At 32.5% G+C, this 15,875-nt stretch overlaps 4 protein-coding genes across 6 annotated transcripts; all 4 read right to left on the bottom strand.

The window, feature by feature from the left end:
* Positions 1-41: 41 nt before the first annotated feature.
* Positions 42-2,829, bottom strand: coa-1 (Cytochrome Oxidase Assembly subunits; the record flags this gene model as incomplete). Of its 2 annotated transcripts, NM_001379997.2 has the most annotated exons (4): positions 42-316; positions 1,096-1,179; positions 1,312-1,467; positions 2,827-2,829. In NM_001379997.2, the coding sequence occupies 4 exons, from the start codon at positions 2,827-2,829 to the stop codon at positions 143-145; spliced, it is 417 nt and encodes a 138-aa protein (NP_001367800.1). The 2 variants fall into 2 exon arrangements, with proteins under 2 accessions (NP_001367800.1, NP_001343699.1); NM_001356895.3 differs by lacking the exon at positions 2,827-2,829 and having other exon boundaries at positions 143-316; positions 1,312-1,422.
* Positions 2,830-2,864: 35 nt separating this feature from the next.
* Positions 2,865-4,525, bottom strand: gfrp-1 (GTP cyclohydrolase 1 feedback regulatory protein). Its single transcript, NM_001392241.1, has 2 exons — positions 4,111-4,525; positions 2,865-3,198 (listed from the first exon to the last, which is right to left on the bottom strand). The coding sequence occupies exons 1-2, from the start codon at positions 4,243-4,245 to the stop codon at positions 3,046-3,048; spliced, it is 288 nt and encodes a 95-aa protein (NP_001379909.1). The 5' UTR covers positions 4,246-4,525; the 3' UTR covers positions 2,865-3,045.
* A 1,015-nt stretch (positions 4,526-5,540) lies between these two features.
* On the bottom strand, positions 5,541-13,385 carry csn-3 (COP9 signalosome complex subunit 3). Its single transcript, NM_067477.9, has 7 exons — positions 13,343-13,385; positions 13,161-13,286; positions 11,018-11,287; positions 10,056-10,366; positions 8,816-9,012; positions 6,834-7,289; positions 5,541-5,824 (listed from the first exon to the last, which is right to left on the bottom strand). The coding sequence occupies exons 1-7, from the start codon at positions 13,347-13,349 to the stop codon at positions 5,686-5,688; spliced, it is 1,506 nt and encodes a 501-aa protein (NP_499878.3). The 5' UTR covers positions 13,350-13,385; the 3' UTR covers positions 5,541-5,685.
* Positions 13,382-15,871, bottom strand: intk-1 (INTaKe). Of its 2 annotated transcripts, none has more exons than NM_001392240.1 (4): positions 15,550-15,871; positions 15,396-15,500; positions 14,811-15,350; positions 13,382-14,233 (listed from the first exon to the last, which is right to left on the bottom strand). In NM_001392240.1, exons 1-4 carry the CDS (start codon positions 15,643-15,645, stop codon positions 14,063-14,065), a joined length of 912 nt encoding a protein of 303 aa, NP_001380135.1. In that variant the 5' UTR covers positions 15,646-15,871; the 3' UTR covers positions 13,382-14,062. The 2 variants fall into 2 exon arrangements, with proteins under 2 accessions (NP_001380135.1, NP_001294307.1); NM_001307378.3 differs by having other exon boundaries at positions 14,972-15,350; positions 15,550-15,834.
* Between the last annotated feature and the right edge of the window lie 4 nt (positions 15,872-15,875).

Genomic DNA, 15,875 nt, shown 5'->3' with positions numbered 1-15,875 from the left:
TTGATGAAAATCACAAACTATTTCAAAAGAAAAAATACATGTTTTAAAATTAAATTTTTTAAAATTAAAATAAAATCAATAAATATAATTTTCTATTTAAATTCAACAAAAAAAAAATCCTAAAAAATAATTCCAAATTCAATTATTCCTCCGTCGTTTCAGTTTCACTCCATCGTCCCGTATCATAGATTGTGTAGACACCGTCATTCAGAAAAAGTCGTACTTTTGCAGTTTCAAATGCGGTTTTATCGTTTTCCCGTACTGCTAGAACGTCCATAAAGCCGCAATCCACGACGCCAGTCACCGGAATTCGTAGCTGCAAACGGGCTACTTTGGTTCATGGCTTCAAGGCGGTTTTTTTTCGAAATTTTCCAAAAAATGGATACTTTTTTGAACTTTTGCTGAATTTTTACCCTCGAAATAATATTTTTCATGAAAAATCGATAAAATCTAACCAAGGGTGTCATTTTTCGATGTTTTTCAGAGAAAATCGAAAAAAAACGAAAATTTCCAATTTTATCAAAAAAAAAAAACGAAAAACCAATACCCTTGGTTCTAACTAATTTTTCTGTTGAAAAATCCAAAAAAAAAAAAACATTTTTTCAATGAAATTTCGAGTTCTGCATTTTTTCTAATGAAACATGAACGTTTTTTCTTGAAAAATACACATTTTTCAAATTAAATTTTTTAAAAAAGTTTTTTTTACAATTTTTTCCTCAAAAATTTCAAATTTTGGTGGAAATTTGAATTTTTTTCTTTAAAAATACATTTTTCACATTAATTTCCTGATTTTTCTAGACTTAAAGTTTCAAACTTACTCAAAAACGCGAAAAGTTAATTTAAATTTAAATTTAAAAAAAAAAAGATTTTTCAATTTCTGAAATTGTTTTTTTTCTAAAAGTTTATTTAAAATTTAAAAATTTTATTGAAAACTCAGTTAGATTTCGAAAAAATAACTTTTTAAAAGATATTTTGAATTTAAAATTTTTGTAAAAACGGAAAAAATGAACAAAAAAGTTTTTTTTTGCAAACAAAACATAACACTATTTCCTACCAAAATTGGCAATTTTTTTTGAAAAATTCCAAAAAACCAACCCTACTAGTAGTTTTATCCACATAATTATGAAGTCTATCCGATAATTCGACACTTCCAATTGAGATCGGTGCTCCAATTGCTTCCTAAAAAGGTAAAATTGAGGAAAAATCGATATTTGTGCGGGGAGACGGCAGTAGGAAAAGAATAAGAAAGCGACGACAGAAATCCTAATTAGAGCTCTCTCGCGGAGCCCGAAGATGAGGGGGAGTGCTCACCAATGCTTTCGGATGTTCCATAACAATTTTGAGGCTTTCGTTGTAGTGTGGCAATGCTCTAACCTTCCATTGAACTGATTTTTGAGCCAAATAGAGTCCCGTTGAGCCCATTACGAATACACCGGCCGCCACTTTTACTAGAGTTGATGATTGAACCTGCAATATAATTTTTTTTTCTGAAAATCAGTGAAAAACTTATGAAATTTAAAAGAAAACCCCGTTTCTTAAGAGAACATCGAAAAATATAGTATTACCGGTACAGAGAGTGTAGATAGTTAGAGAGTGACAGACATCCGGGACCCAATGGGGCGGGGCGCGCGGAAGAGACGATCTGTGTCGATTTACGAAATGATGACAACGAGGAAAATTTCGTAAATCGACACAAATCGTCTCTTCCGCGCGCCCCGCTTCATTGGGTCCCGGATGTCTGTCACTCTCTAACTATCTACACTCTCTGTACCGTTAATATTTGAAACAATTAAAAAAAAACCGGAAAATTTTTCACTTTTCTAAATAATTTTTTATTTAATTTGAAGAATTTCTCATTCTTAATAAAGCCTTTTAAAGTGTATTCGATTTTCCGACAATTGAAAAAAATCTTAATATGTTAGTCATTTTTTCCAGAAACATAGCAAATCTATAATTTCCGGCAATTTTTTATTTTTAAAAAATTTGAATAATAAATGTTTTTAGCCTGTATTTGTTTGTTAATACCCATTTAATATGAATTTGAATTTTTTAAAGAAAAAAACCGAAAAAACACCATTTTGGTTATAGGTCATAGTATATGGTATAGGGATGGGAGGCGAATCTACAAAACGGCCCATTCGATATGATAACTCAACTTTAAAAAATAAAAATAAATGTAGAAATATAGAAAAATATCTTATTCGTTTGAAAAGAACATGCATTTCTAAAAAAAATTGAAAAACTAGAGAAAGAGTGCGGAAATGGGTGAAAGTTAGCATTTGTCAGAAAAATTCGCCGAAAAAAGTTCTGCGAATTCTTTCGGCAAATGGAAATTTTCAGGCAGTTTTTGAGACTATGTTTAAAAGTTTCAATAAAGAAGAATGTTATTTTTAAACAAATAAGATATTTTTCTATATTTCTGTACATTTCGCCGCCCACCTCTAATATGGAATATGAAGGGCCTCTCCACGACCCCTTTGACCCCGGAGGAAACGGAACCTCCCCTAAATGAAAAACCTGGACTACGGATTTTTGAATTTGCACAACAACAACAACAACATGGTATATGGGTTATGGTATAGATACATTTATGACGACACAACTGTATTAAAAAACATGTGTGAAGATGTATTTTAATACATCTGTGACGTCATTTTGCAGTTTTTGAGACTTTGTTTAAAAGTTTCAATAAAGAAGAATGTTATTTTTAAACAATCATTTTTCTACACTTTCAATTTTCCAATACTATTTGAATAGCCCCATTAGGCTCTTTTTTTCTTATTTTTTTTAAAGATTTTTTTGTAAAAAAAAGCTGTAAAGCCTCACCATTTCTTAAAAACAGCTAGCTTGCTCCCATCTGCAGAATAATATAGTAGATTTAAAATTCTGTAAAAAATCGAAATTAATTCTGATATGCGTTAATTTGGGGTGCCAGGTGTCAAAAATCCCTTTAAAAATTCCTTTAAATAGTAGGGGAGAATGAGGAAAATCATAGTTTATCAGGAGAAAAATTTATAAAACGGGAGCCAAAAAAACAGCGACGAATCAAAAATTCATTCCATTTTCTTCTTTTTCGTCGTCACATTTATATAAAGTCCAAGCACAAGTTTGTCCGATTCCAGCCATAGCGACCACTGTCCATCCCTCTTTTTCCAATTGGTTGAGCACTTTTCGTGGCGACCATTTTGTTATGTATTCCTACAATTTTTCGTGGAGGCTTTGCAGAAAAAATCGCTCACAATCAAGGGTGTCAAGTCCCGTGTCCCGTTTGTCCCGTTTTTAAAATTATCACGGGAACGGGACGTCCCGTTGTCCCGTTTTTTTAAATTTTTACGGGACATTGACACCCTTGCTCACAATCAGGAAATTTTAGGTAAAACACACTATTTAATGTAACTTAGTAAGTAAATTTCTCTTAAAAATTCCGAATTTTCATGGAAACTCGCAGAGAATTTTCAGAAATCAAGATTTCAGAAGAATCCAGCACTTTCCGATTTCAGAATCGAAATTCCTGATTTTTGAGCGGATATTTTTTTAAAAATAAAATCGCAAATTTTCGTGAGACCTTTCTCAGAGTTTCTCAGGTAGAAAAACTAAATTTGCAGTGTTATATGCAACAGAGAATGTCGAATTTCCAGATTGAAAAATTACATTTTCAGTGGAATTTCGACTAGAAAAGGTGAATTTCCAGTGAAATTTCAGCTACAAAAGCTGATTTTTTTGTGGAAAGTTCAGCTAGATAATCTACAAGTTCAGTGGAATTTTCAGCTAGAAAAGGCGAATTTCCAGTGAACTTTCAGCTAGAAATTATCAATATTTATAGGAATTTCAGCCAGAAAATCCACATTTTCAGAGGAATTTCGGCTAGGAAAGGCGATTTTTCAGTGGATTTTCCAGCTAGGAAATCTCGATCTTCATAGGAATTTCAGCCAGAAAATGCACATTTCCAGTGGAACTTCGGCTAGAAAAGGCGAATTTCTGGTGAAATTTTGGCTAGAAAAACCGAATTCACAGTGGAATTTTCAGCTAGAAAATTCACATTTTCAGTGGAATTTTGGATGGAAAAACCGAATTTTCAGCTAAAAATTCCACAATTTCCTCAGAACACACCTGAAACTCATTTCCCAACTGCTTGGTGAGCTTCGCCTCCAGTGTTCCCATCAGTTTCGGGTCACTTTCTCCGTCGCCGACCATAGTTGGACCACACTCCATTCGGATTTGTGTAGAAATTAGAATATACGGCATTTCTTGATTTTTTTGTTGCGGAATAAGGTTCAATCGATAGACAAGTAGACAAGAGAGAACGAAGTAGAAGAAGCAGGTTTTTGTCTCGATTTGTCAGAAGAGACGTCGTCGGGTGGAGGGGTCAGAAGGTTGACAAATAACGATAAAAATTGAGAAGAAAGACGGAGAGATATGGATGATAAGATGAAATTGAGAAAATGAAATTGAAATAATAAAATACAGGATGTGGTACAATTATGGTAATAGGACCTGTTGTTCGAAATTCTTGGATACCTAGGAATACTGTTATTACGGAAACACAAAATTCTGAGAATGCGTATAGCAAAAACTACAGTAATTCTTCAAATGACTACTGTAGCGCTTGTGTCGATTTACGGGATAAATTTATTTCATTTGATTCTTAAGATGAATCTGTATTATTTTCTCGTTTTTTGCTTAATCTTAATAAATATTCCATCGATAAATAAATTGTTTTAATTCATTTTGAAAATCGAGCCCGTAAATCTACACAAGCGCTACAGCAGTCATTCAAAGAGTTACTGTAGTTTTCGCTACGGGATATTTTCCGCGTCAAATATGTTGTTCAATACGCGTTCTCAGAATTTTGTGCTTCCGTAATATAAAAAAAAAGATATCGCTAGTTTTTTTGAACACTAGATTTTTTTCTAATCATATTGGGTTATTCAAGTAATGTCGAAAATTGTTTTTTTAAGTGTAGAAAAATGACGTCACAGCTGTACATTAAAACATGTATTTTAATACATCTGTGACGTCATAAATGTATCTAAATACATGTTGACACATTACTTGACTAACCCCATTACACAGTGTATTTTTTGTACACTTCTACGACTTTAAAGGAGGGCGCATTTATTCGAAATGGTCCCACCACGCGCTTCAAAAATTAAAGAATGGCACGTGACGAGACCATTTCGAATAAATCCACCCTCCTTTAAAGTCGTAAAAGTGTACAAAAAATACACTGTATGCACAAATTAATGTCGGTATACTGAATCATGAATTTCTGGGTGATATTTGAAAAAAAAAGAAAAGCCTTCAAAAGCTTTTCTGACACCTGGCACCGTATTTTAAAAATAATATTTGAAATATAAAATAAATTTTGCCCAGGACACGCCCACAAAATGGTTAAAACTTTGACTTTAAACATTTTTGTGAAATTTAAACAATTCCTTAAATTCCCGAAAAATGCACAAAATTTTAACTGTAAAAAGCAGAATAAAAAGTAAAATTTCGGCCAGAACCATTTGAAAAATCCGATAATTATCGTGCAAATTAAATATAAAATATGTTCATTTTGCAGTGATCAGAACAAATGATGTTTTCGGGAATAATGAGAAAAATGAATATTTTGATGTCGAAAACGTCGAAAAAAAAAGGGACAAAAACCCGGAAATAAATGAATGAGAAAATGTGTGAAATTTAGGAGAAAAATTTAGATTCAGTTGGTGGCATGCTCAATCCTTCATCCTCATTGTACATAACTGATGGTCTCATACGTCCTGAACCGGCTTTCATAGTAGTGTTTTTCTCGTGAAGAAGAGTGTTCAGGTGATCGACGCTGGAAAATTATACGGTTTTTGGGGAATTTTTTTGAAAAAAAAATCAGAATTTTCAGATTTTTTCCTTTGGGAAAATTAAACTTTTTAGTTGAAAAAAAAAACGCGATTTAAAAAAGAAGTATTTTCATAAAAATGAAACTAGGCAATTTTGGATTTTTCCGAGCGTTTCTTTCAGATTTGGCAGACAATTTTATTAAAAAATCGAATTTGCTGTATTTTTTCAAAGTTTTCCGTCAAATTTCCAGCTTTTTTTTTAGAAATCGCACAATTTTTTTCAGATAGAAAAATTAGATTTACTACATTTTACAATGTTCTTGGAAGAAATAGAGGTTAAAAAGGAAATCTGTCAGAAAATCAACAGAAATTACTTTTTTTTCGCAGAATTTTTGCAATAATATGAGCGTTTCATTTCAACCGATTTTTACTGCATATTTCGGAAAAATTAAAATTTTTTAATAATTTTTTTCCCATAAAAGTGTGAATTTTTAGAAATTGTTTTCCGAATTTTTTGTTAAATTCTTTTTTAATTGGTTTTATTAAGATTTTACTGAAAAACCAAATGTTCAGAAAATCGCGTTTTTTTTTAAATATAAATGTAATTTTCCAATTTTCGATTTTTTTGCAAATTTTTGGTAATATTTTCCTAAATTAATTGGAAATTGAAAAATTTTCTGAAATTGCCGAAAAAAATTTATTTCTCCGGAATTTCTATCAGGATTGTTTCAAAAAATGGAATTTTTCTGGTGGTTCCATATGAATTTTCGAATAAAATTTACATGGTTTTCAATTTTCGGCAAATCGGCAAACCGGCAATTTGTTGGAAATGAAAATTTCCGGCAAATCGGCAAAATGCCGATTTTTTAAAAATAAAAAAAATCGTCATTTTTCGAGTAATTCTATCAGATTTCTCATATTATTTTCTCTCAAAATATCCTTCAAAACTACAATTTCTCGGTGATTTGGATCAAATTTTCGCCAAAGATTCAATTTTCTTTCAATTTTACCCACATTCTAATCTTATTCTCAACATCATTTTTAGATGGAACAGGGCTCAATTCAGTCCAAAAGACCATATCTCCATCAATTCGTACAGTAATCCTCTGCTCCTCAACCAATTGACCAATAAGCTCTGTAACTTGATCCCGTGACTTCAAAAATGCCAACTCCTCAATTTCAGAAATCCGAATTGATGTGAACATTCTTGTCAGCGACATAATTGTCTTTTTCTTCATTTCAACGACCAAATATTTGGCAATTTCTGTATTTCCGTCTTTTCTCAAACGATCTTTTGCCGATTTCACAAGACTCTCCACTGCTGAATGGGTATTCGAACTTCGGGAGAACCGAATCTCTGAGAATTGTTTGTATTCAGGACTTTTGGTTTTGAAGTGACGAATCGCTGATTTGTCACCGTTTTCCGTCACGTCCACTTTTCCTTTCAGAATTAGCGAAATGAGCACATATCTGCAAAAAATTGGGGATTTTTTCTAGGAAAATGTGATTTTTTACAGAATTTTATTGGAAAAATAGAGATTTACGCATTTTTGTAATTTAAAGCGAAGAAATGAGAAAACTATTTTGCAAAAAAAAAAACGCTGAAAATTCTTTTAAAGGTGAACTACGCTCAGTGGGAAAAATGCTTTAAAACATGACTATGGTACCACAATGACCGAATATCATGATAAAAAAATTCAAAAAAATTTCCCTGAATTTATATGATTTTTGAAAATTGAAAAAATCTCAGTTTTCCCCTAATTATTTTTGAATTTCCGCCAATTGGATTTGTTCGGTGGAGCGCGCTTGCATTATTTTTATTAATTAATTTCATTTATTCTCGTTATTTGACTGATTTTCTTCATTTTCTATGTTTTTTCCTCGGAAAATGGAAGAAATAAACAGGACAAATGCAAAATGTTTGTTAAAAAGTAATTGAAAATGCGTAAAACTGTGATATTCTGAGTTCCGACGACGAAGCTCCTGAGATTAGTATATTTCACAGTTTTACGCATTTCCAATTACTTTTTAACAAACATTTTGCATTTGTCCTGTTTATTTCTTCCATTTTCCGAGAAAAAACCATAGAAAATGAAGAAAATCAGTCAAATAACGAGAAAACATAAAACAAATTAATAAAAATAATGCAAGTGCGCTCCAACGAACGAGTTCAATTGGCGGAAATTCAAATTGGAATTAGGGGAAAACTGTGATTTTTCCAATTTTCAAAAAATCATATAAAATCTAGAAAATTTTTTTGAATTTTTTACAATCATATTCGGTCATTATGACATCATAGGCACGTTTTAAAGCAATTTCCCCATTGAGCGTAGTCCACCTTTAAAAACTAGTTTTTTCAACAAATCTTTAATTTTTAAAAATTTTGGGATGAAAAATTGTTCACTTTTTCTGAAAATTGATCGAAAATCCATAGTTTTTCGAGATTTTTCCGCACAAAACCAAATATTTTCATGATTTCTTCAGTTTTAAACGAAAAAAAAAACGCTCCGAAAACGATTTTCACGGAAAAAAACTTGAAATTTGAAAAAAAAAAAACGAGTTTTAGACCAAAAATCACATTTTCTGAGCATTTTTCCTCTGAAAATTGCCGTTTTTCAGCCAATTTTCACTCAAAATTCTGGATTTTTAGCCAAAAATTCAGTTTTTCGTGTTTTTTTTTCAATAGAAAAAAAAAATAAATTTGAAAAAAAAACGAGTTTTAGATTAAAAATGCTATTTTCTGAGCATTTTTTCCTCTGAAAATGACCGTTTTTCAGCCAATTTTCACTCAAAATCCCGGATTTTTAGCCAAAAATTCAGTTTTGTCGTGAAATTTCATGGTTAAGAGTTTTCAAAATTCACTACAAACTTGCATGAAAATTTTGGTTTTAGAAACTGGGAATTTTTGAAGTTTTTCTTAGTTTTTCTGGCTTGTAAAAAGAAAAATCCTGAGATATTTCCTCTTTTTCTCGCAAAAATTCTTGCATAAAAAGTACTTTTTGAACGAATCCAAATGTTGATCCTGAACCGAGAACGCTGGCATTCCGACACAAATTTCGAGCAGGAAAAGAGCATCTTCGAAACGTTTAAGCTCAATGAGAATACATGCTCCATTGTAGAGATAATCAAGTACATATTTTGGATGAAGATGAGGATTATGTGCCACTGGCTGTGAACCGAATGCGGCGCCTTTCTGAAATAATTTTAAAAGATCCAGAAAAACAATTTGAACTGAAAAACCCAAAAAATTCCATATAAAATTTGTTCTTTAAACGAATTTAGTTTTTTGATGTTCATTTTTTATTCATATTTTTCGGTTTTTTTTATTTATAAACTTCAGAAAACTTTTAGTAATTTCAAATTTTATTTTTAAAAATTCAAGAAAACATTTTGATGTGGATTTACAAACCAGACTAAAATTTAATATAAATTTTTTTTTAAACAAATTTTTATATATTTTTTAAATTTTCATTTCATATTTTTCAGGTTTTTTTTGCAATATTTCAAAACTCAAAGAGCTCGAAAATTTAGTAATTTCAGATTTTATTTTAAAAAAAAGTTTTTTGCAACAGAAAACATTGAAAATGTCCCATTTTTGCGTTTTTTTGTCACTTATTTCCGAATTTTTCGGAAAAAAATATTCAAAATATAGTTTTCTTCAGATTTTACTGAAAACCCAATGCAAATGTTCAGAAAATCGCGTTTTTTTAACTTATAAAAATATTTTTGTAATTTTCGTTAACTTTTCAGCTTTTTAAATGTTTTTAAAACCAAGCAATTTTAAAAAAATTTAGTGTTTTGGAAGCTTTTTTGAAAAAAGTTTTTTGGAACAGAAAAAAATTGAAAATATCCTATTTTTGCGTTTTTTCGCACTTTTTTTCCGAATTTTTCGGAAAAAATTGGTTTTCGTAAGCTTTCACTGAGAATCCAGTGTAAATATTCAAAACAATCGTTTAAATATAATTATACATGTATAATTTTCGTTAACTTTTCAGTTTTTAAAAAAATGTTTTTAATCCAAAAAGAATTGAAAAATATTGTTTTTGGGGGCAATTATCAGTTTCTAGACATTTTTTTTCCAAATTTGCGTGTAAAAAACCTCAAAAAATGATGTATTTTCATATAACGTTTCTAACTTTTTTTCCTACAAAAAATACCCATTTTTAAAGGTTTTTTCACACGAAAATTTGAAAATATCCAAATTTCCAGATATTTCTTTTTTCTTCCATAATGCACCTTCATTCTTCCAAGAAAAACATCTCCAAAATCTCGTTCTCTATTATCACTCTTTTCCTGATCTTGAATACAATTCTCATTTGCAATCTCATCAACATGTAGATCAATAAATGGTTCAACAGATGCATAATCCTTTGTTTCAAGAGCACACGCAAAGAGCACACCGTGTGCAGAAGTGAGCACATTTGGAGCATTTGAGCCATTTCTTGGGAACATTGATCCGAGTGCTTTCATGATAATTCTTTGTCCTATTTCTGGTTTATTCTTCTTTTCCAAACAATATAAGCCGACGTCGCGGAGCAGTGGGAAAACTGAAAAAAAAATTTTTTTTAGAGGGAAATTGGAAAAAATTACATTTTAAAAGTTAAAAAAAAATCAAATTTTCAGTTAAATTTTCAATTTTTGCCTAGTTTTTCTTTAAATTCGAGCTTATTTGCCAATATTTTTCAATTTTTCTTGAAAGATTTTTCAATTGCTCCATTCAAAAAGTGAAAAAAAAATCTATGGAAAAGTGACTTTTTACAAGAAAATCGTTAAAATTTGTCATTTTTTCACTAAAGAATGCATTTTCAGACAACTTTTTTCTGTGGAAAAATTCGGATTTTCGAATTTTTTTGAGGACGAAAAATTAGGAAGTTCTTAGTTTTTTAATTTTCAGTCTGAAATTTATAGATTTTTGAGGGAAATTGAGAAAAAAAAAATAAAATTTAGGAAGAATTATAGGAAGAAGGAGAAATTTTCAGTTAAGTTTTCTATTTTTGCCTAGCTTTTCTCTAAATTCAAGTTTTTATTTTTATTTTCCTTTGAAATCCGACGTCTTTGACTTTCTGCTTTAAAAAAAAACGGAAAATTCGGCGAAGTGAAGCTGCATTTTTCTCTTTAAATCTAGATTTTTCGCATAAATTCCATGTAAATCATCCATATTTTCCAGTTTTTCTTCTCAATTTTATCTAGAAACTCACTAATTTCAGGTACAAGCTTCAAATGTCCTCCAACAAAATTATTCTCATCAACATAATGATTGAGAAGCTCAACAGCTCGATCTGTTCCAGTTTCATTATTTTTTGCAGCCGACGTATCAAACATTCCTTTAATTGCAGCAACCATTGCAGCTGAACCAACATTTGGACTACAATGAAGCAAAAATGCTTCAACATCGTTCGATTTCTTTTCGAAAAGCTCTTTATTCTTACGAACAATTCCAGCGGCCAGTTCACCAACATTCTCTGAAACTAAATACGGGAAATTAATGCGGAATTCTGGAAAAAATAGGCTTGACGGTATCCTTAAATTGAATTTTTTTTTAAATAAAACAAATTTTTTAATAAATTTATTTTAAAGCGGGATTACAGTTTGTGGGTATTCTGCTTAAATAGACTACAACTGGTCCAAAACCACCGAATTTAATAATGAAACAAAAAATTTTCAACAATTTTGTATGGATTTTTGGTTGAGGCTTAGGATTTTTGGGTGAGGATCAGGATATTTCGTTGAGGCTACCATGATTTTTGGTTGAGGCTAAGGATTTTTGATTGAGGCTCAGGATTTTTGGTTGAGGCTACCAGGATTTTTGGTTGAGGCTAAGGATTTTTGATTGAGGCTCAGGATTTTTGGTTGAGGCTACCATGATTTTTGATTGAGGCTCAGGATTTTTGATTGAGGCTCAGGATTTTTGGTTGAGGCTACCAGGATTTTTGGTTGAGGCTAAGGATTTTTGATTGAGGCTCAGGATTTTTGGTTGAGGCTACCATGATTTTTGGTTGAGGCTCAGGATTTTTGATTGAGGCTCAGGATTTTTGGTTGAGGCTCTCAGGATTTTTGGTTGAGGCTCAGGATATTTCGTTGAGGCTACCATGATTTTTGGTTGAGACTCTCAGGATTTTTGGTTGAGACTCAGGATTTTTGGTTGAGGCTACCATGATTTTTGGTTGAGGCTAAGAATTTTTGGTTGAGGCTCAGGATTTTTGGTTGAGGCTACCAGGATTTTTGGTTGAGGCTCTCAGGATTTTTGGTTGAGGCTCAGGATATTTCGTTGAGGCTACCATGATTTTTGGTTGAGGCTAAGGATTTTTGATTGAGGCTCAGGATTTTTGGTTGAGGCTACCATGATTTTTGATTGAGGCTCAGGATTTTTGATTGAGGCTCAGGATTTTTGGTTGAGGCTACCATGATTTTTGGTTGAGGCTAAGAATTTTTGGTTGAGGCTCAGGATTTTTGGTTGAGGCTCAGGATATTTCGTTGAGGCTACCATGATTTTTGGTTGAGGCTAAGGATTTTTGGTTGAGGCTAAGGATTTTTGATTGAGGCTCAGGATTTTTGGTTGAGGCTACCATGATTTTTGGTTGAGGCTCAGGATTTTTGATTGAGGTTCAGGATTTTTGGTTGAGGTTCAGGATTTTTGGTTGAGGCTACCATGATTTTTTGGTTGAGGCTCAGGATTTTTGGTTGAGGCTAAGGATTTTTGGTTGAGGCTTTCTGGATTTTTGGGTGAGGCTCTCCGGAATTTTGGTTGAGGCTACCATGATTTTTGGTTGAGGCTACCATGATTTTTTGGTTGAGGTCAAAATTAAAAAAGGCATATTAGTGCAAAAATCAGAAATTTTGCCCAGTTTTCTTTGTCGCAGAGACTGTAATTCAACTTTTCTGAAATTATCACTTTTAATTCACATTTTGGTAATTTATCTTGTGTAAATTCATTGATTGAGACAATTTTTAAGCGAAGAGACATCCAAAAATGATAAAAATTGGATGCCTCACGGTTTAAAATTGTCTCAATCAATGAATTTACACAAGATAAACTAATAAAACTTAGATTAAAGAGTGATAATTTCAGAAAAGTAAAATTCCAGTGGCTGCGACAAAGAAAACTGGGGACAAAGAAAAAATTTCAGATGTCAGCAAAATTTGGCTCTTTTTTTTCGGAATTCGATCCCTTTTCAGATGATATTCATCAATTTTTCACGAACTTCTACGAGAATTTCGATGGGTTTTTGAATGAAATCATTCAAATTTCCCGAAAATTTCAGCGAATAAATACATTTTCAAGTTGAAAAATTGAGAAAATCACTAATTTTCTTCTTTTTCCAACAAAACCCTCCAAATTACCATGTTTTTCACTGCAAAGCTCATTGATCGCAGCACACAATGACTCCATACTACCAAGATCCATTCCAGAAGAAGCTGCTGCAGACGATGATGATGAGGCTCCCGTGAAGAGCTTATTGAAAAAAGCTGAAAAAGCTTTTCCGATTTTTTTAGAAAATTTACAGGTTAAATAATAAACTTACTTGTCATGATCCTTTTGTGAATGGGATTTTCCTGTGATATCTGAAAATATTTACATTTTATCGTGAAAATGTGTGACAAGAAACGAGTAAGAGAAGATATACGAAAAAATAAGAGAAAATTGCACAGGGAATGGCGATTGGTGAGAAAATTTAGAGAAGAAACCGAGAAAAATATAGAAATTGAGTAAAAATCGAGCTTGTACAGGAAAATACCGAGAAATTAGTGAAAAATGGGTAAAATTTGGGGAAAAGAGAAAACTTTGCTAGAAAATAGAGGGAATCACGAAAATTTTAGGGTATTTCAGTTCAAATATCACCGAAAAAGCACCGTGTCAGGCATAAAACGCTGTTTTTTTGAAAATTACTTATAGAAAATACGCTAAACAACACGCGACGCGTAACATCGGAGCATCGTTGTCACGCTTTTCTTCGAGAAAAATAGCGTTTTATTCGTTGGCACGGTGCCAATTTCGGAAATTTTAGATCCAAAATCCCAGCTGATCTTGAATCCGTGGTGCCTCAAAACAGGTGAAATTCACAATATTTTCCTGCTCGGAAAAATTTCGAAAAAAAAATCGACAATACGGGGATTTTTCGAGAAAAACTGTGAGAAATGCCCTAAAAAAATGCAAATATTAGCTGGAAACGAAGAAATTTGGGTCAAAATTATAGAATTTTCAAATTAGAAAATGCGTGAAAAATTCAGGAAACATGATCGATTCAAGACGAAAAATACTCCTCGTCGTTATCGATTTTTTCAGTGCGTTGATTTTGAGAAGCGTCGTAAAATGGTACGGTATCGAGTGCAGAATGCATGTCAATCATATGAGTATTCATCGATTCGAATAATCGTTCGATTTCTCGTTCTTCTTCTGAATCATCCGAATCCGACTGAAAATATGGGGAATTTTAGTATATTCTAGTATTTTTGGATTTTTAGTTGAGGCTCTCTGGATTTTTGGTTGAGGCTTTCTGGATTTTTGGGTGAGGCTCTCCGGAATTTTGATTGAGGCCCAGGATTTTTGGTTGAGGCTCTCATGATTTTTGGGTGAGGCTAAGGATTTATGGGTGAGGCTCTCAGAATTTTGATGATTTTAATGAAAATTTGAGTTTTTTAAAGGTAAAAAGCTATTGGAATATTGCATTCAGCGAGTTTTTTTTATTTTTTGCAGCGCTAAATATCACAAAACAGATATTTTGTGATTCCTGGGACCGTTTTTTGGGACTTTCTGCTTTTTTTCAGATTAAAAAACTGGCGTCTGTCGCATTTTTTGTTAGTTTTTTGAGAGATCTTCGGAGTCGTTTAGCTAGAAAATAGACTGAAAATCGGATTTAAAAAAAAAGGAAAATCCTGCCAAAAACACATTTTCTAGATCACATTGAGCTTTTTACATTCCAAAAATCCCGATTTCTTCGTAAAATTGCACAAATTAATCCCTTTTTTATGGAAATCCGAATTTTTCCTTACAAATTCAAAATTCTCCTTGACACTCCTCGCTTGTTTTCTCTTTTTCCTCCTAGCCGACTCAATTTCATAAACTTGTAAATGAATATTCGACACATCTTCATGCGCTTCTTTCACTTTTCCCAACGCAGAAATCTGTGGAGCATCTAGCCATCGGAGCTCACCATTTCGAAAATCTTCCAGTAGTTTCAGCATTCCTTTCTCCTCGAATATCATACTACTGGGCTCCAGAGGCGATGGAGGCTCCCGAACAAGAGTCTCTGTCATTGTATTTGGATCCCATTCGTACATATCTGCGTCTCCTTCGTGTCCGAGCACTTTCTCGTCCAGAGTTCTCGATTCAAACCATTTTTCCTCGGATTCCGGGCTTATAAGCTTCTCGGGACGCTCCACGTGCTCTTCTTCCTCCTCTTCAACTATTTTCTTCTCCTCACGGTCTCCGCGCGTGAATCGATGGAAGAAATTAGTTATGGAGTTTGTAGTATCCTTTCGTTTGCGACCAATGTCCTCTGCCACTTTACTAGGCCGCAATTTCTTTTTGTCCTGAAATTTATTTATTGAAAATTAATTTTATAAAAACGTTTTTGCCTTGCTAGTAACTGTCAGATCATCGATGGACTCCGAGAGATCTTCGGAAAGCACAAAAGACGTCGATAGTGTCGTCGAAAATCCCAATTGATTGTTGAGAGAACTCTGAAAACAATTCAAAATTTTTTTTTAATTAATCGATTTTTCTGCCCACCTGCTCTTCATCCACAACTTCCACTTTGACGGGCGGCTCCGTGCCGTTAAACCGAATATCACCAGATTTCGGTGATAAACTCACGTCTCTAGACATGTTTTCGGGGGAAAACTAATTTTTTTACGAAATAGATTAAAAATTAGCAATTTCGAGTTTTATACTGGTTTTCAGTGGTAAATATTAGGAAATATGAGTAAAATGTGATTTCTAACAAGTATTAAATGGAAAAATCGTTAAATTATCGGGGAAAAAACAGGAAATTTCAGGAATAAGAAATGCGCTGAAATTTTGTTTACAAAATTGGTTCCTTCGAGAGGAGTACACGG

This window comes from Caenorhabditis elegans, chromosome IV (assembly GCF_000002985.6).
Source record: "Caenorhabditis elegans chromosome IV".
Lineage (NCBI taxonomy): Eukaryota > Metazoa > Nematoda > Chromadorea > Rhabditida > Rhabditidae > Caenorhabditis > Caenorhabditis elegans.
Note: the sequence above shows the minus strand (reverse complement) of the source record. Positions and strands in the feature narration are given on the sequence as shown.